This window comes from Palaemon carinicauda, chromosome 33 (genome assembly GCF_036898095.1).
Source record: "Palaemon carinicauda isolate YSFRI2023 chromosome 33, ASM3689809v2, whole genome shotgun sequence".
In the NCBI taxonomy this organism is placed as follows: domain Eukaryota; kingdom Metazoa; phylum Arthropoda; class Malacostraca; order Decapoda; family Palaemonidae; genus Palaemon; species Palaemon carinicauda.
In genome coordinates, this window is record NC_090757.1 from 21,803,226 (window position 1) to 21,823,470 (window position 20,245).

The 20,245-nt window shown below is 42.1% G+C and overlaps 2 protein-coding genes across 10 annotated transcripts in view; both read left to right on the forward strand.

Moving 5' to 3' along the window:
* LOC137625883 (putative cyclin-dependent serine/threonine-protein kinase DDB_G0272797/DDB_G0274007) overlaps positions 1 to 15,292 on the forward strand; it is a 61,229-nt gene extending 45,937 nt beyond the window's left edge. For 4 of the 6 annotated variants that reach the window (XM_068356830.1, XM_068356831.1, XM_068356826.1 and 1 more), the window contains exons 2-4: positions 13,411 to 13,566; positions 14,537 to 14,689; positions 15,107 to 15,292. In XM_068356830.1, the coding sequence (XP_068212931.1) occupies positions 13,435 to 13,566; positions 14,537 to 14,689; positions 15,107 to 15,292 (471 nt within the window). In that variant the 5' untranslated portion in view covers positions 13,411 to 13,434. Of the gene's footprint in view, positions 1 to 13,055; positions 13,219 to 13,410; positions 13,567 to 14,536; positions 14,690 to 15,106 lie in introns of all 6 variants that reach the window. The other 2 variants (XM_068356828.1, XM_068356827.1) reach the window with 1 other exon arrangement.
* A 213-nt stretch (positions 15,293 to 15,505) lies between these two features.
* Positions 15,506 to 20,245, forward strand: part of LOC137625881 (RNA helicase Mov10l1-like) — an 86,064-nt gene continuing 81,324 nt past the window's right edge. For all 4 annotated transcript variants that reach the window (XM_068356819.1, XM_068356821.1, XM_068356820.1 and 1 more), the window contains exons 1-2: positions 15,506 to 16,118; positions 17,920 to 18,086. In XM_068356819.1, the coding sequence (XP_068212920.1) occupies positions 15,506 to 16,118; positions 17,920 to 18,086 (780 nt within the window). The remainder of the gene's footprint in view (positions 16,119 to 17,919; positions 18,087 to 20,245) is intronic.

A 20,245-nucleotide genomic window follows, 5' to 3' on the forward strand; every position in this document is an offset into this window, starting at 1 on the left:
CGGTGCTAGACGTCAGTGCTCTGAATGTCTTTGTCACAAAGACAAAATTCACCATGGAGACCACGAAGTCGGTTTTAGCAGCGGTCAGAAAGGGAGACTGGATGGTCTCTCTAGACCTAAGGGACGCTTACTTCCATATCCCCATTCACTCAGATTCCCAACCTTTTCTGAGATTTGTGTTCGACAATGTGGTGTACCAGTTTCGGGCCCTGTGCTTTGGCCTAAGTCCTGCTCCTCTCGTGTTTACGAGGCTTATGAGGAATGTGGCAAAATTCCTTCATTTATCGGGTATCCGAGCCTCCCTTTATTTGGACGATTGGCTTCTCAGAGCCTCGTCCAGTCATCGCTGTCTGAAGGATCTCAATTGGACTTTAGATCTGACCAAGGAATTGGGACTTCTGGTCAACTTGGAAAAGTCCCAGCTAATCCCATCCCAAACTATTCTGTATTTAGGGATGGAGATTCGCAGTCCAGTTTTTCGGGCTTTTCCGTCGGCCCCCAGAATAGATCAAGCCCTGCTCGTAATCCAAAAGATGTTGAAGAGAGAACGTTGCTCAGTCAGGAATTGGATGAGTCTGATAGGAACTCTATCATCCCTGGAGCAGTTTGTCTCGCTAGGAAGGCTACACCTCCGACCTCTACAATTCCATCTAGCTTTTTACTGGAAAAAGGACAAGACGCTAGAGGCGGTCTCGATCCCGATTTCCGAAAAAGTAAAGACTTGTCTGAATTGGTGGAAAGACAATATCAGTCTACGAGAGGGACTTCCCCTAGCAGTTCAGAAACCAAACCACGTCCTCTTCTCAGACGCATCGGATTTGGGTTGGGGTGCGACACTGGACGGTCGGGAATGCTCAGGTCTGTGGACCTCAAGTCAGAGGAGCATGCATATCAACGGCAAGGAGCTTTTGGCAGTTCACCTGGCCTTGATAAGCTTCGAAAGTCTCCTTCTAGACAAAGTGGTGGAGGTCAACTCGGACAACACCACAGCCTTGGCGTACATTTCCAAGCAAGGAGGTACCCACTCTCTGACACTGTACGAGATCGCAAGGGACCTGCTCATCTGGTCAAGAGATCGAGGCATATCCCTAGTGACGAGGTTTATCCAGGGCGACTTTGAACGTCTTAGCAGACTGTCTCAGTCGGAAAGGTCAGGTAATTCCAACCGAATGGACCCTCCACAAGGATGTGTGCAAGAGGCTTTGGGCGACTTGGGGTCAACCCACCATAGACCTATTTGCAACCTCGATGACCAAGAGGCTTCCAATCTATTGCTCTCCAGTCCCAGACCCAGCAGCAATACATATACTGACAGTGAACCCTCGCTACTTCGCGGTTCGACAATCGCGGATTCACCACTTCGCGGGGTTTTTCCATAACCCATATATATATACATATCGCGGATTTTCCGGAAATTTCGAAAATACCGCAATATCTGAAGACCCCAAATACGATATTTCGTTACCTGTAATTCCATTAATACTGTAATTAGTAATATCTGCTCTTACTGATTGTTCATTGCATTACATATGACATATAATTAAGCACAGAAAGAAATAAAACACGAAAAGAGAATGTGATCATACGATAATTCAGTACTGTATACAGTACGTAGTAAAATTAAATCGAACATGAAACGCAAATCAGATGCAGTCATACCATATTAGAATGGTGTGTACTGTAATGGATTTGCTTCTTTTCCATGAATCTTTTGTATGTATACGTACGTAGTACTGCATCCAATAATATTCTTTGTTGCAAAAATCACATTTCGAATAAGCGTACGAGAGAGAGAGAGAGAGAGAGAGAGAGAGAGAGGCGTAAAATAGCTTACGTAAAGCTGTATTATTATTATTGTTATTATTATTATTATTGTTGTTGTTGTTAATAAAATTATTATTGTTATTATTATTATCATTATTATTATTATTATTACTGTACAGTATTATTATCATTATTTATTATTATTACGGTATTGTACTTAATCTACATACGTTCAGTATGCGCGGGGCATCTTCTATGAGTAGGTAACCAACGCATCATAGTACTGTAAGACGGGTTGTGATTGGTTCAAGCGCTGATAGATGACGAATCAGAACTCAAGTTTTGTAATCTAGCCTCTGATTGGTGTTTTGACCGCTTCTCCAACCCGCAGCATCTCTTTCCGCGGTCACTTTGTCTCCCGCTGTATCGCTGTGTTGACGTTGTTAATTGTGAACTTTAATCTGTGCTGTGCGTGACTGTTTTAAGTTGAACTTTTTGTTGAACTTTCTGTTAAACCCTACTATACAATGCCTCCCAAGCCTTCTGCTTCTACTAAGGCTGGTAGTGAGCCTAAACAGCACCGAAAGATGATGACGATTGCTGAGAAGGTGACGCTTCTCGATACTATGTTAAAAGACAGTAGAAGTTACGCGGCCGCAGACCTCGAAGACCTGACGAAATCGGGCAGTGAAGACAGTGAAACACAGGAAGAGATCCAAGAAAATGTCGAAGAAACGGTCTTAACATTAGAACGTCTTGCCAAGCTCTGCAAGCTTGCGAATGAGGTGAAAGAAATGTCGCAAGAGTGGGACGAGGATATGGTTCGTTCTGTACAATTCTGCACCAAGATCGATGAACACATGGCTCCCTACAGGATGCTCTTGCGAAAAAAGAAGCAGCGGCAGCAACTTCCGATCACAATGCCCTCAGAAGAAATTGAAGAAGTGTCTCAGGAAGAAGTTGAAGAGGTGTCCCAGGAAAAGACACCTCCGTCTGAAGAGACGTAAAATACTATTATTGGCTGCACAGTAGAAGACATCATCAGCTTCATCATCATCATTTCTACTGTGCAGCAAATTCATCGCCATCATCATTCAAGTTTTTCTTGAACTTCTTTCGTGGTGAGTACAGTAACAATCTTTATTTTTTACTTAAACATTTTAATATTTGTGCCTGTTTTATAGTTTAGTACTGTATGCATTAAGTTAAAGGGAAGGTTTTAAAAGCCTATCATATTTTTTTTGTTTAAAATTTACATTTACGTACGTAAAACAATCTCTCTCTCTCTCTCTCTCTCTCTACCTCTCTCTCTCTCTCTCTCTCTCTCTCTCTCTCTCTCTCTCTCTCTCTCTCTCTCTCTCTCTCTCTCTCTCTCTCTCTCTCTCTCTCTCTCTCGTAAATTGTTTTCCTGCTTTGCTACGTACAGTATGTACTGTATGATTTTATATAGATACGGTAAATAATATTTGTAATAACATATTTTCTAAAAGCTTTTACTGTAAATATCATTATTTATCACTTTCATCATGCGCGTTAAATGCCTTCTTTGTTCTGAGCGTGGTTGTTTACTGAGCGTACTTTATGACGCCGTCGTTTCAGGCGGCGTCATAAAGAAAAACATTTCATTTGGAAGTCCTAAGGAAAATTAAGTAAAACATTGGTAATAACAAAATCAACATACTGTATACATCAATATAATCGATGCAAAAACTAACCTATACATATATGTGTACAGTACACTAAATGAGTTTGTTTCTTCATTATGATCAGAGATAAACGTAAACAAAACATTGGTTGCCATTTTTTATCGTGCTTTTTAGGTGTTTAGGAAATGCATGATATAAAATCGCCTTTAATATTTGTGCCTGTTTTAGTTTAGGGTACTGTAGTACATGCATTAAGTGTTCTGTACATTAAAGGGTAGTTTGTTAACAGTACTACGTACAAGGGAAGGTTTTAAAAGTCTGAATATACATGTTAAATAAATAGGTAAATATGATGTCACTACTTCGCGGATTTTCACCTATCGCGCCCGCGTCTGGAACCTATCTACCGCGATAAACGAGGGTTCACTGATGCCTTTCTCCTAGACTGGTCTCACCTAGACCTTTACGCATTCCCACCATTCAAGATTGTCAACAAGGTACTGCAGAAGTTCGCCTCTCACGAAGGGACAAGGTTGACGTTAGTTGCTCCCCTCTGGCCCGCGAGAGAATGGTTCACCGAGGTACTTCGATGGCTGGTAGACTTCCCAAGAAGTCTTCCTCTAAGAGTAGACCTATTACGTCAGCCACACGTAAAGAAGGTACACCAAAGCCTCCACGCTCTTCGTCTGACTGCCTTCAGACTATCGAAAGACTCTCGAGAGCTAGAGGCTTTTCGAAGGAGGCAGCCAGTGCGATTGCAAGAGTGAGGGGAGCTTCTACCATTAGAGTTTACCAATCGAAGTGGGAAATCTTCCGAGACTGGTGCAAGTCAGTATCTGTATCCTCGTCCAGTACCTCTGTAGCCCAAATCGCGGATTTTCTCTTATACCTGAGAAAAGGACGATCCCTTTCAGCTCCCACGATCAAGGGCTACAGGAGCATGTTGGCTTCGGTCTTCCGGCATAGAAGGTTAGATCTTTCCAACAATAAAGATCTACAAGATCTCCTTAAGTCTTTTGAGACCTCTAAGGAACGTCGTTTGGCTACACCTGGATGGAATTTAGACGTGGTCCTAAGATTCCTCATGTCAGACAGGTTCGAGCCTTTACATTCAGCCTCCCTGAAGGATCTCACTCTTAAGACTCTTTTCCTGGTGTGCTTGGCCTCAGCTAAAAGAGTCAGTGAGCTTCATGCCTTCAGCAAGAATATCGGTTTTTCGACAGAAAAAGCCTCTTGTTCCCTTCAACTTGGTTTCCTAGCCAAGAATGAACTGCCTTCTCGTCCTTGGCCTAAATCTTTTGATATTCCTAGTTTATCAAAGATCGTGGGCAACGAGTTAGAGAGAGCATTATGCCCCGTTAGAGTTCTTAAGTTCTATTTAGCTCGTACTAAGCCTTTAAGAGGTAAATCTGAAGCGTTATGGTGTTCGGTTAAGAAACCATCCTTACCTATGTCAAAGAATGCTTTGTCATATTTTATCAGATTGTTAATACGAGAAGCTCATTCACACTTGAGTAAGGAAGACCGATCTTTGCTTAAGGTTAAGACGCACGAGATTAGAGCTATAGCAACTTCCGTGGCCTTTAAGCAAAATAGATCTCTGCAAAGTATCATGGACGCGACCTTTTGGAGAAGCAAGTCAGTGTTCGCGTCATTTTACTTGAAAGATGTCCAGACTCTTTACGAGGACTGCTACACACTGGGTCCATTCGTAGCAGCGAGTGCAGTAGTGGGTGAGGGCTCAACCACTACACTTCCCTAATTCCATATCCTTTTAATCTGTCTCTTGAAATGTTTTTAATATTGTTTTTTGGGTTGTACGGAAGGCTAAGAAGCCTTTCGCATCCTGGTTGATTTGGCGGGTGGTCAAAGTCATTTCTTGAGAGCGCCCAGATTAGGGGTTTGATGAGGTCCTGTTGTATGGGTTGCAGCCCTTGATACTTCAGCTCCTGGGAGTCTGTCAGCATCCTAAGAGGATCGCTGGGCTCCGTGAGGAAGACAGACTTAAAAGGCAGAGTAATCGTCTAAGTCGACTTCCTTACCAGGTACCTATTTATTTTGGTTTTGTTATATTGATAACTGTCAAAATGAAAAAACACTTAGCTTGTACGCTGTAAACATATTAACTCTGGTCTCTACCCACCTCCTTGGGTGTGAATCAGCTATTATATATTCACCGGCTAAGTTTAATATTTAAAAATGATATTTTAATTATAAAATAAATTTTTGAATATACTTACCCGGTGAATATATAAATTAAATGACCCTCCCTTCCTCCCCAATAGAGACGCAGCGGGACGAGAAGAATTGAAGGTTTTGTTTACATCCGAGAGTGGTATCTGGCCGACAGTTGGCGCTGGTGGGAACACCCGCAACCTGCATAGCGATCGCTCGCGAGTTTTTTGAGTATGTTGTCTGTCGAGCCGCAGAGTTGCAGCTATTATATATTCACCGGGTAAGTATATTCAAAAATTTATCTTATAATTAAAATATCATTTTTTTAATTTAATTTAGTACCTTTATGAAGCTAATGTTGACATATTAAAATAAGTTCAGTCTTTGTATGCCTAAGTCAATTTTTAAATATTAAACTTAGCCGGTGAATATATAAATAGCTGACGTCTCCGTCGGTCGACAGATTCCAAAAACTTGCGAGCGATCGCCATGAAGGATGCCGGGTGTGCCCACCAGCGCCGACTATCGGCCAGATACCGCATATACTTCTCAACCAAACCAATTTTTCTCTGTCGGTGTTAAAGACAACACTGATTCCGCTCGCGCTTGACCTCGAGTTTTCTACCGATTGGTGAAGTACTTGGTTTTGGTCTTATTGCTTTTGCGTGTTGGAGGTTTTGGTCTTATTGCTTTTGCCGTGTTGGATTATTCTATACTATCTTCAAAAGAAATGCTTTTGAAAGGAGAGGAAAAGTTTTTGCCCTTGCTTTTTTAATCTCGCTCTGGTTTTTCCATAGAGAAAAGATGGCCGACCCTTCCCTCAGTGTACGGAAGTGTGTTAAAGGCTTTTAGTAATTATTTTATCACTTTATAAATTATTGTTGATATTTATAGATTTACCTCTATATATTTTATATCTCACCCGCCTTTATTAGGCCTCTTCGATTAGCTTTCCATTTGTACTAAACATCGAAATAAATTTTAGGTTTTTGTTTATATGCGGCCTTTACCTATTCTTTGTAGGCGGTCCTAACTTGGAAAACGAAGTTAAACAACGTTGAGCCCATTCAACTTTTATTTTTGTTTAGATTAAAACAGTTGCTCTGTAAGAGTGATGAGATTAATATTTTTAGAAAATATATTAAGAAATTTATTCTTTGAATAGTCTTCGTGCTGTTTTTCAAAGATGAACTAACGTTTGGTTTATTTATGCTACGCAGTTTGCGCTCTATCGTTACGATAGAGAAAGAGAGAATCACAGTTTCACTTTGCAGAAAGAGTAAATCGATTTTGACGTTTTGTTCATTCTTCTTTCAAACTGAAGTTTTTTTAGATACTAATTTAAAGGAACATGTTAATTTTCAATTTCTGAGTCCTTTCAGTTTTTTCCTTTAGTCAAATAACCTGTTATTGACGAAGGGTGAGTGGGCCATTCTCTTGTGAGTGTCAAGAGAGAGGGAGAGAGAGAGAGAGAAAGAGAGAACGATCCGATCTTTATTCTCGTCCCAAGTCTCTGTACAAGGAGTTTGGGAGCGAGTAACGTTGTTCTCGCTTCAGTTTTTTACTCTCGTCCCAAGTCTCTGTACAGGGAGAGAGGATAAAACGTTTTAGTTTTTATTCTCGTCCCAAGACACTGTACGGTGAGAGATTGAAAACGTAGTCCTTAGTGAACTAGTGTTTAGTCTCATCCCCAGTTACTGATCTTTTTAACTTTATAAAAGCCTGGGCGTAAAGTTTCGAGACGTTTGAAACGTTTATTAGTTCCTTAAGAACAAGTTCGTCTTAGCTGTAGTCATCATAAGAGTCCCGTTCATAGCGATGAGTTTCATGTACAGACGTTTCTGCCACAGACTCGACGTGACGTTGAGCGGTAGACACCGTAGACACAACGTGACGTTGAGTGTCAGTCACCGTAGTCACGATATAGCATCGATCAGCAGTCACCGCTGTTACTACGTGACGTTTGAACGTCAGCCACCGTAGTCACAGGTTGATCCGAAGTGAAGTTTTTTGCAAGATATGCTGTTAAAGCTTTCTTCTTTAATAGAAGCTTTCGATCCTGTTCCTGTGCGAAAGGATCCTTTGCTTTTTGTACGTCACGGTTCTGGGATACGTGATTCGGGTCTTCAACCTTCTAGACGAGCTTTGTTACGCCACGCTGACGTTATCCCTAGTGACAGCTTTGCTGTTTAACGAGATGCTGAGCATAAATCTCGATGTAACTTTGATCGCTTTGAACATCAGCCACCGCAGTCACAGCGTGACGTTGAGCTGCAGACACCGCAGACACGACGTGACGTTGAGTGGTAGACACCGTAGACATGACGTGACTTTGAGGGTCAGTCATCGTAGTCACGATATAGCATCGAACAGCAGTCACCGCTGTTACTACGGGACTTTTGAACGTCAGTTACAGTACTTCTGTCACGACGTGTAGTAGAATAACATTCTATGCAGTCAAAACGTGACATCGACCCTCCAACTTTAACTTCTGTTCATATACAAGGTGTCAGGTTTTTCCTTCACGTCATTCTGAATATAAATCTCCTTCTCGCAAGACTTTAGATTTATCAGATGATGTGCCTTCTGAAGAAGTTGATGACCCCCTTAATTAGCTTCTCGCTCGGGCGTCTGGTGTGACACAGGAGAAGCTCGAGGAGAAGTTCTCGGCTTGGGAGTACCTGCCTCTGCCCAGGGAGACTTCTTAAGCCTAGTGGACTCTCCTCGTCGTCTAACCATGAGACGCTCCAAGATTTTATGGTCTGCTTCAGAGCTAGACCATCTCCTGTTAGGAGTTTTTTTCGAGCGTTCGAAGTTTTTTATTTTGTTGGATTGGTCACTGGGAGCCTTAAGTAAGAAGGTCTCTCCAGTTGTCAATGTATTGCTGTACAATTATGTCATGCATGAACAAGGCTATCAGGGATGGCTCCAATGATCTGGCAGCCACGTTCACTGCAGGAACAAGGCTATCAGGGATGGCTCCAACGATCTGGCAGCCACGTTCACTGCAGGAGTACTTAAGATGTAGGTGCGCTCAATGTGTTCATTGTCAAGACAAAGTTCACGATGAAGACTACCAAATCTGTCTTGGCAGCAGTAAGGGAAGGCGACTGGATGGTCTCTCTCGACCTTCAGGATGCATACTTCTACATCACGATTCATCCAAACTTTCAACAACATCTGAGGTTTGTGGACGGGAAAGTAATGTACCAATTTCGAGCACTGTGCTTCGGCCTCATTCCTGCTCCTCTTGTTTTTACAAGGCCCTTGCAAAATGTAGCAAGCTTCCTACATTTTTTTGAGGATTCAGAGCCTCCCTTTATTTTGACGACTGGCTAATCAGGGCGTCGTCATTAAATTGCTGTCTGGAGAGCCTCTAATGGACATTAGACCTAACCAAGGAGCTAGGTCTCATAGTGAACGTAGAGAAGTCGTAACTTACAGTACTCCATCCCAGACTATTCTTTATTTGGGAATGGAGATACAGTGTCGGATTTTTCGGGCCTTTTCGTCTCCCACAAGAATGGAACAAGCTCTGTTAAAAGTCCTTCACTTGCAAGAGAAAAACAGTTGCTTTGTAAGAGTTTGAACGAGCCTCGTGGGAACTCTTTCATCGCTGGAGTAGTTTATCTCTCTGGGGAGACTCAACCTTTGCCCTCTCCAATTTCACCTAAACCATTGGAACAAGGAGAAGGGCTTAGAGAGTATCTCTTTCCCAATCTCCAACTCAGTCTAGACATGTCTGACTTGGTGGGACAGCAACATCAGACTTCGAGGAGGTCTTTCTCTTGCGATCAAGAACCCAAACCATGTGTTGTATTCAGATGCATCGGATTTGGGTTGGGGAGCGCCACTGGACAGTCTGGAATGCTCGGGTCTTTGGTCCACGGATCAGAAGGAACTCCATGTAAGGCAAGTAACATCTCTCCTTTGGCGAGATTTGTGCATGGAAAAATGATTGTCTTGGCGGACTGCCTCAGCAGAAGAGGACAAGTCATCTCCATGGAGTGGACGTTGCATAAGACTGTGTGCGAGAAGCTATGGATGACATGGGGTCAACCCACCATAGATCTTTTTGCGACTTCACTGACAAAGAGGCTCTCGACTTACGGCTTTCCAGTTCCAGATCCAGAGGCAGCCCACATAGACGCTTTCCTGCTGGACTGGTCTCACCTGGACGTTTATGCCTTTCCACCTTTCAAGATATCCTAAACAAGGTGCTGCAGAAGTTCACCTCTCACGAAGGGACCAGGTTGACGTTGGTTGCTCCACTCTGGCCCGCGAGAGAGTGGTTCACAGAGGTACTTCTATGGCTGGTAGACGTTCCAAGAAGTCTGCCGTTACGGATGGATCTCTTGCGACAGCCTCACGTAAAGAGATTTCATCAAAGCCTCCCCACGCTTCGTCTAACTGCCTTCAGACTATCGAAAGACTCTTGAGCTAGAGGGTTTTCGAAGGAGGCAGCTAGAGCGATCGCGAGGGCTAGAAGATCCTCTACCATCCGGATCTATCAGTCGAAATGGGAGGTATTTAGAGACTGGTGCAAGTCCTCCTCTATTTCCTCTTCCAGTGCCTCTGTAGCGCAGATTGCGGATTTTCTGCTTTATCTGAGAAACGGTCGCTCCCTCTCTGCATCCACCATTAAAGGCTACAGAAGCATGTTAGCTTCTGTTTTCAGGCATAAGGGTTTGGATCTTTCTAATAACAAAGATCTCCAAGACCTGCTTAAGTCTTTCGAGACTTCCAAGGAGCGTCATATTTCGACTCCTGCTTGGAACTTGGACGTGGTCCTACAGTTCCTTATGTCAGACAGGTTTGAACCATTAAATTCAGCCTCCCTGAAGGATCTTACCCTCAAGACACTTTTTTTTGGTGAGCTTGGCTTCGGCTAAAAGGGTTAGTGAGATACATGCTTTTAGCAGGAACATCGGCTTCTCCGCTAATAAAGCAGTATGCGCTCTTCAACTTGGTTTTTTGGCCAAGAATGAACTTCCGTCTCGTCCTTGGCCTAAATCATTTGAAATCCCCAGTCTTTCTGAGATTGTGGGGAATGAAGTTGAAAGAGTGCTGTGCCCCGTTAGAGCTCTTAAATTTTGTTTATCCAGAACTAAACCGCGATGAGGTTGTTCAGAGGCTTTATGGTGCTCCGTTAAAAAGCCCTCTTTGCCCATGTCTAAGAATGCGTGGTCTTATTTTATTAGACTTTTGATTCGGGAGGCGCACACTCATTTAAGTGAGAAGGATCATAATTTACTTAAAGTCAAGGCTCATGAAGTTAGAGCGATAGCAACTTCTGTAGCGTTTAAGCAAAATAGATCCATTAAAAGTATTATGGACGCGACCTTTTGGAGAGGCAAGTCGGTTTTCACTTCATATTACTTGAAAGATGTCCAGACTCTTTATGAGGACTGCTACACACTGGGACCATTCGTAGCAGCGAGTGCAGTAGTGGGTGAAGGCTCTACCACTACATTCCCTTAATCCCAATATCCTTTTAATCTACTCTTGAAATTTTTAATCTTATTTTGGGTTGTACGGGAGACTAAGAAGTCTTTCGCAATCTTTTTGATTTGGCGGGTGGTCAAAATATTGTTTCTTGAGAGCGCCCAGATTAAGGGTATTGATGAGGTCCTGTTATAGGGGTGTTCACCCTGGATATAGCAGCTCCTGGGAGTCTTTCAGCATCCTAAGAGGATCGCTGGGCTTCGTGAGAATAGCGGACTAATGAGGCAGAGTAATTATCAGAGTCAGCTTCCTTACCAGGTACCTATACTTAAGTTTGTTTTTTGAATAGTTGTCAAAAACTCTTGGGCATATACGCCTTTATTGTTTTAATACTGGTCTCTACCCACCACCATGGGTGTGAATCAGCTATTTATATATTCACCGGCTAAGTTTAATATTTAAAAATGATATTTTCCTTATAAAATAAAGTTTTGAATATGCAATCTGGGAAGTACAGGGGGGTTTTAGAAGAGGTAGGGGTTGTATGAATCAGATTTTTACAGTTAGGCAGATATGCGAGAAATATTTAGCAAAAGGTAAGGAGGTGTATGTTGCGTTTATGGATCTGGAGAAAGCATATGATAGAGTTGATAGGGAAGCAATGTGGAATGTGATGAGGTTATATGGAGTTGGTGGAAGGTTGTTGCAAGCAGTGAAAAGTTTCTACAAAGGTAGTAAAGCATGTGTTAGAATAGGAAATGAAGTGAGCGATTGGTTTCCGGTGAGAGTGGGGCTGAGACAGGGATGTGTGATGTCGCCGTGGCTGTTTAACTTGTATGTTGATGGAGTGGTGAGAGAGGTGAATGCTCGAGTGCTTGGACGAGGATTAAAACTGGTAGACGAGAATGATCATGAATGGGAGGTAAATCAGTTGTTGTTTGCGGATGATACTGTACTGGTAGCAGACACAGAAGAGAAGCTTGACCGACTAGTGACAGAATTTGGAAGGGTGTGTGAGAGAAGGAAGTTGAGAGTTAATGTGGGTAAGAGTAAGGTTATGAGATGTACGAGAAGGGAAGGTGGTGCAAGGTTGAATGTCATGTTGAATGGAGAGTTACTTGAGGAGGTGGATCAGTTTAAGTACTTGGGGTCTGTTGTTGCAGCAAATGGTGGAGTGGAAGCAGATGTACGTCAGAGAGTCAATGAAGGTTGCAAAGTGTTGGGGGCAGTTAAGGGAGTAGTAAAAAATAGAGGGTTGGGCATGAATGTAAAGAGAGTTCTATATGAGAAAGTGATTGTACCAACTGTGATGTATGGATCGGAGTTGTGGGGAATGAAAGTGATGGAGAGACAGAAATTGAATGTGTTTGAGATGAAGTGTCTGAGGAGTATGGCTGGTGTATCTCGAGTAGATAGGGTCAGGAACGAGGTGGTGAGGGTGAGAACGGGTGTAAGAAATGAGTTAGCGGCTAGAGTGGATATGAATGTGTTGAGGTGGTTTGGCCATGTTGAGAGAATGGAGAATGGCTGTCTGCTAAAGAAGGTGATGAAGGCAAGAGTTGATGGGAGAAGTACAAGAGGAAGGCCAAGGTTTGGGTGGATGGATGGTGTGAAGAAAGCTCTGGGTGATAGGAGGATAGATGTGAGAGAGGCAAGAGAGCGTGCTAGAAATAGGAATGAATGGCGAGCGATTGTGACGCAGTTCCGGTAGGCCCTGCTGCTTCCTCCGGTGCCTTAGATGACCGCGGAGGTAGCAGCAGTAGGGGACTCAGCAGTATGAAGCTTCATCTGTGGTGGAAATGTGGGAGGTTGGGCTGTGGCACCCTAGCAGTACCAGCTGAACTCGGCTGAGTCCCTGGTTAGGCTGGAGGAACGTAGAGAGTAGAGTTCCCCTTTTTTGTTTTGTTCTTGTTGATGTCGGCTACCCCCCAAAATTGGGGGAAGTGCCTTTGGTATATGTGTATGTATGTATGTAGTTACCCGGTGAATATATAATATTAAAGGCCCTCCCTTCCTCCCCGATAGAGACCCTACGGACTGAGAAAAACTGGTTTGGTTGAGAAGTATATGCGGTATCTGGCCGATAGTTGGCGCTGGTGCGCACACCCGGCATCCTTCATGGCGATCGCTCGCGAGTTTTTGGAATCTGTCGACCGACGGAGACGTCAGCTATTTATATATTCACCGGGTAAGTATATTCAAAAATTTATTTTATAAGCAAAATATCATTTTTTAGCTTTTGACATTTTAGTCAATCTTTTTAGACAAAGTGGTGGCGATGGTCATTCATTCATCCTTGTAGATTCATCAGTGCCCATTAATCAAATATTGCATAGTTATTGGATGGATAATAATGTTTACCTATTTTATTTATTTTCAGCATCCAGCATTTAAATGAATTACTATGGCCACTGGAAACAGCAGTGGCTTAGGCTCTTCTATCTTCAGAGGTGCACTACACGGTAATACGAGCAATACTGGGACCAGTAACAATCAGCAGCATCATCACCATTCTAATCATCAGTTGCAAGTGGCTGTAAGTGACTTTTTAAAGGAAAAGTATTAAGGGAGTAGTAAAAAATAGAGGGTTGGGCATGAATGTAAAGAGAGTTCTATATGAGAAAGTGATTGTACCAACTGTGATGTATGGATCGGAGTTGTGGGGAATGAAAGTGATGGAGAGACAGAAATTGAATGTGTTTGAGATGAAGTGTTTAAGGAGTATGGCTGGTGTATCTCGAGTAGATAGTATTAGGAACGAAGTGGTGAGGGTGAGAACGGGTGTAAGAAATGAGTTAGCAGCTAGAGTGGATATGAATGTGTTGAGGTGGTTTGGCCATGTTGAGAGAATGGAAAATGGCTGTCTGCTAAAGAAGGTGATGAATGCAAGAGTTGATGGGAGAAGTACAAGAAGAAGGCCAAGGTTTGGGTGGATGGATGGTGTGAAGGAAGCTCTGGGTGATAGGAGGATGGATGTGAGAGAGGCAAGAGAGCGTGCTAGAAATAGGAATGAATGGCAAGCGATTGTGACGCAGTTCCGGTAGGCCCTGTTGCTGCCTCCGATGCCTTAGATGACCGCGGAGGTAGCAGCAGTAGGGGATTCAGCATTATGAAGCTTCATCTGTGGTTGATAATGTGGGAGGGTGGGCTGTGGTACCCTAGCAGTACCAGCTGAACTCGGTTGAGTCCCTTGTTAGGCTGGGAGGAACGTAGAGAGTAGAGGTCCCCTTTTTTTGTTTTTGTTTCATTTGTTGATGTCGGCTACCCTCCAAAATTGGGGGAAGTGCCTTGTTATATGTATGTATGTATATTATTAGGGACAAAAATTTTTCACATTTGGTTTTTGAAATATTAAGAACTTTGCCCAAGAGTCATTCAAATGATAATTTGATGAACGATCATAAAGTTTCATTTTAATTCCTTTTGTACAAAATCTCTTTTAAATATAAATCTGATTATGACCCAATTTCATTTCTTTAATCTAATTTCTAATGCTTATTCCATAGGGTCCAAGTCACCATCACCAACATCTGACACAGCAACAGCCACAGCAACAGCAACCACAACAGCAGTCAGCATCATCCTCCCAGTCTCATATGTCTATGGGAGCTGCTATTTTTACACCAGAGCAGCATCATCAAGGACAGAGCACCCCTGGGGTAAGATTGTATTGTATTTTATGTAATAGTTAAGCTAAGGATTTTGTAAATGTTGAACTTTTCTTCAAAACCTTCAAGAATGGCTTAGCAATTAATGAAGTGATTACCGTATAATTATCAATGGCTAATTGACATTAAAAAGTAGTTCCATTGGGGAACTTATTATGGAATGTACCATGGTCCTTGTGCGTCCTGCAGACTTATTTACTTTAAATATTTGAGCTATCCTGCAGACTTAATTACTTTAAATATGGGATAAAATTTTTCTTTAAAATGTGTGACAACAGAAAAAAATTTGATATTCAAGTTATGCAAAATATTCATGATTTTGGTAAATTTTAAAGCTGTATGTTTTTCCATTCTTTGATTATGAAATCAATAACTTTTCTTTGTATTGAGAATTACTTTTGATTTCAGAGTCCAGATCATATGACTACACTAATGGCAAAGCTGTGGTTTGATCATAATGTAGAGTCCTCACTGCGAGATCTTAAGAAGGAAGAGCACGAGAAGCGTATGAGAGATCTTCGTAAGCAGCTTGAACACATTGCAGACACAAACTGGAAGTACTCTCCTGTTGAGAAGTATATTGGTCAACAGTGATATTTTATATGAAAGTGATATAGCTTTGTTGTCTGTAAATAGTTAAATATCAACAGCGCAAGGTCACGTTACCCATTTTGCTCTCTAAGAATGATACTCTTGATACAAAGGGAAACAAGCATACTTTCTCGTCTGAAAATTTAACAACTACAACTGCAGAAAACAGTGTTTTCAGATTGTTTTCCAAAACCTGTGCGAAACACATAGATAACCATGTTTACCTTTATGCAAAAGGCTGTCGGATATATTTCTGGCAGTGTAGGTGATTCCGAACTGCATGGCAGTAATTATGAGAGGCCAAAGCTAGAGGACTTTATTTCAGTTTCATGTTGTGAAAGTAAAGAGTTTGAGGGTAAGATTACAACAATTAGTGAAAGAGATATAGTGGTGGACAATGATATATATTTTAGTGTTCCCATGAGCGAGTCCAATTGCAGGTTTAAGGTTGGGGATATTGTGCAAGGGAGTGCGGAAAGGCAATCCAAATATGAAGCATGGAGAGCAGTTAAATTGAGTCTTTGCAGTAGAGCAGAAATTTGGGAGGATAGCAATGATTTGAAGCTGAAAGGGGAAACTATTCCTTCTAGAGACCTTGATGCAGGAATCCCAGGTATATTGAAAAATGACTTGTTTCCATCGAGTGGATACAAACAGATTTTACAAGAGAAACTTCCACTACAGCCCATTCAGCCAAGCAGAGCAGACATTAACATTCAGAAGACTGTAATGGGGAAGGTAAAATGTGTTCTGGGTGACACTGTCACTTTGAACGAAGATATTTCCTTCAACCTTTCAAGGGCCAAGTTGATGTTTATTATAGAAAAAGGTAAGATTTGATTATGTTATTTAGCTGTTTTATCTTTAAGAATTAATCACAAACTTTTATTCTTATTAAAGTATACAAATCAAATACTCTACTGGACTGAGGATGAATCTTGCAAAGTGTTAGAGTAGACTTCTCTCTGGAAATTAATATTTTTCTCACATCTCATTGTTCTCTCTCTTGAAGTCTCACATTCGGATAATATTGTATTTGTAACACCTGTTTCATCCTTTCTCCTTATTTATGTAACATATATTTGCATTGTAATTGAATTGTAATGTGTATAAGTCACAATTTACTGGAGTCATTTGCCTGATGAATATTCAGTAGTCTAATATCATTGGTGTATTTTTCATGTAATTGACTTATCTATCATTAAATTTATTTTAAATGTAAACAATTGAAGATATATCTGCTTCTTGTTTACATAACAGTACTTACCTTACATTCTAGCCTGTTGACTCAATAGTGTAATGCATAATGGTTGTAATTAAACAGTTAATGATGATGATGCAATAGTTTTTATAGATTAACAAATATGAGAATCATGAGCCAAGGAAATAGTAAAGAATGATGAAAGATTATACACCTTGAGGCTGATAAAAAAGTTATCTTAAAACTTGTTGACGTATATTGTTTGAAAACCATGCTTATTCCAAGGTTGGTGGTAGGCAGGTCAAGGTATTTTATTGCTTTCTCATTTGTTGATTCTTTATTGATCATGTGAGATTACTTTAACCAAGTTTATAATATCTACATGGTTGTGTTAGTAATCTTGACTTTGTAGCATCAAAGGGTTTTGAATTGGATAATCACAGTATGGTCTTATTATAGATGGAATTGGAATCAATAAGGAGAACAGTGTTTTTAAGCCCCCATATCACTCCTTTCACTTCATTCTGTTATTTTACCTATTGTTCACTGAATAGCCATCCAGTCCCTGGGCTTGAAGTTATTCGTTTTAATTAGGAGTAAAACAAAATCACCTCCTTACAAAGCATTATAAAATATTATGTTGATGCTACTTATTGAATAGTTATCAGGATGTTGCAGACCTTGGAGATATCTTAAAATCTTAAAAGTTTACAAATATTTTTTGCCTTCATTAATGTAAAACCTCCAACAAGATGTAATTTGACTTCCGTCTTGGCATATGCAGTAGTTGTTATTCTATTAGGACACACTCCTCTCAATACAAGTTTTTATTCTGGGGCCTTTGTTACGGCCCTTCCCTTTGATGAAGGAGTTATCTAAATGGAAGACAGCCTGTGAATAGTGGTTTTCACACGCCCCTGATGTATACACGACACCCACGAGGGTAGTAACCTCTGCATTCCATGCTTTTATCTTTCTCTGGTATATTTGGAAGGTTTATATCAGAAAAAGTGTAAACAAGGACTTTTTCACCGGCCGTCACAGGTCTCTCCCCAGAAATAGATTTTTCCTTCGTCAAAATCCCTTTAATATGCATCTTTTTCAATGGTCTAAACGAGCGGTAATATTAACATTGAATACAGATACTCCCTCTGGTGAGGGTTACTAACTATGATGGAAGACTATCAAATTTACTTTACCTTCATGGATATGTTACTGGGTAGTACTGGAATAGGCCAGGTAATTTAGTGCTTTAAAATAAGGAAATTAAATTTTGGGTAGTTTTATTTCTTTGTTGTGTTGACTATCATTTGCCCATATTTAATGACCAATGGATATTTCCATGGATAATTTATGATCTCTACCTGTTTTTTAGCTATAAAATCCTTGTATCCATTATTTAACCTCGGCTGTTTTAAATCTTCAACAGGTGATTGGATTCTTTGTAAATTAAATGCTGGCCACCCAGGTAACCTCCAGCCAGAAGCTGACCCTCATGGATTGCTGAAAGTCACTCATATTGAACCCTTAAGGAAGAAGAAAATAAAAGGGCAAGTGACTCGTGTGAATGCAAAACACCTAATTATCAATAATGAGGTAAACTTCCTTTAAGATTTTTAGTTGTCATTATCAGAATAATAACTGATGATCATTGAAGATGTTATTTGGAGGGAGAAATGTGAAGTCCTTGTTAGAAATGTTGCTACTGCCCTTGGCTTTAAATAAGTGTCATACTGTTTTCAGAAGATTTTTGTGGTTTTCAGTTTTATTTGTTCACCTATTTCCAAACTTTTCTCTTGTGTCTTCTATATCAGTCTCCCGTGTACCATGCAGTTGCACTGACGACTTTTTTTTCAATAAACCCCATATTTTTCAATATTAAACTTAGCCGGTGATTATATAAGCTGCAGCTCTGCTGCCCGACAGAAAAACTCTACGCTCAAAATCCGCCAGCGATCGCTATGCAGGTAGGGGGTGTACTTCAACAGCGCCATCTGTCGTGCAGGTACTCAGTACTCAATGTAAACACAGAACTCAATTTTCTCTGTCGTGCCACCGGCAAGACCTACTAAATTCGCTGTTGCTTACTGGATTGGTTTTCACATATTTTGGTGAAGTACACATTTCTAGTTTTGAGCTTTCGCTTTGCAGACGTTATCTTCAATACATCCTTGCATTCTTTTGTTGATTTTGGATTATTTGTTGACGACTTTGGATAGATTTTGAATTCCCCTTTGACTAATTCAAAATGGCTGACCCTTCTCAAGTCCCTAAGTTCAGGAAATGTAATGCTAGGGACTGTTCAAGGCGTCTTCCGAAGGCCTCTATCGATCCTCACACCGTTTGTTCCAATTGTCGGGATAAGACCTGTCAATTGGAAGATCGATGTGAGGAATGCGTTGGGCTTTCGGAATTCGATTTCATCGAATTCCAGAAATACACACGTAGGCTAGAGAGAGATAGAGTCAGGAGAAGTTCATCTCGCTCCGTTGAATTTTCCTCTCCTCATGCCCCACAACCTATTCCTTCCCCTGTAGTGGTTGCTCCTGATCCCCCTTCTAGCACTCAACAACCTTCGATGGCAGATATGATGCGTGCCATCCAGGCTCTGGGTGAGAGAGTCGAGTCATTGGCTAGTGACCGTAACCAACTCATGGCAGACGTCAAGGAGTTGAAGTGTAAGAGTGCAGTGGGTAGGGACAAAGTGAGTGGTAGTGTTGTGGAAAGTGTTGTGGATAGTGTTGCGCTTGAGGGTTCGTCTGTTCGTGCCTGTCGTCCTCCCAGTCCGGGACCTCTTGCAAGCTCCCAAGCCCAGGGGAGAAGCAATGTTGTACGACCAAAGGGTTCGAGAGGCTTTAATCAGCGAACAGACGTTCCCTCCGTGGTTTCGGGCATATCTAACCAAGATCGCCCCACCCACACGAAGACGAGAGAGCCCATTTATTCCTCGTCTGCGGAAGAGGTTTCTCGAAAGAAACCATGGACCAAGGTCTCGCGGCCTCTTAAGCGCAAGTCGGTCCCTTCCGCGCAAGTCCAACGGCCCAGTTGTAGCCACTGGGTCAGTTCGGACTCGCTGCAGTCTTCCGATGACTGCTCACCTCCTAAGAGAGGCAAAGCGGTACCGCATCAGGCAGTAACACCGTCTGTTGCCGCACCTGCTCCTGTAGACCCTAAGTGGTCTTTGCTGCAGACCATGCAGTCACAGTTAACGTCATTGATGCAGGACTTTCGTGCGGAGAAGGTTGACGCTGCACCAACCTCTAGCCTACAACCAACCACGGTTGTGCGTCCAGTGGACGCTTAGGCTACCTTCTCCCGCACTCCAGCTGTGAGAGTCCCGCCACCCATGCGTTCCAGTGTACCCTGCCAGCCGCATGTTGACGTTCAGCGACGCACGGAACCTTCCGTTGACGTTCGCGAGTTACAACAACAGCCTAAGTTGTTTTGTTTTGACGCGGTGCGTCAACCTCCGCAACCCAGTGTGGTTACCTCTACTCGCCCACAGCAGACTAGACAGTCTGGAGTAGACGCTTTGCGTCCCCGCGCTGCTATGGTTGTTGCCAGTTCACAGACTGGGCAACAGTTCCATGACGTTGCGTCCGGTTCAGTCACGCGTGCACCCGTGCTGCCGGACTCAGCTGACCAGCCGATTCCTACTCTTTTGCCGCTTCCTCCTCAGTTTTCAGATGATGGACTCTCTGATGATGACGACGCCGCATACGGACATCGACGAACCCAAGACCACGCAACCCTCC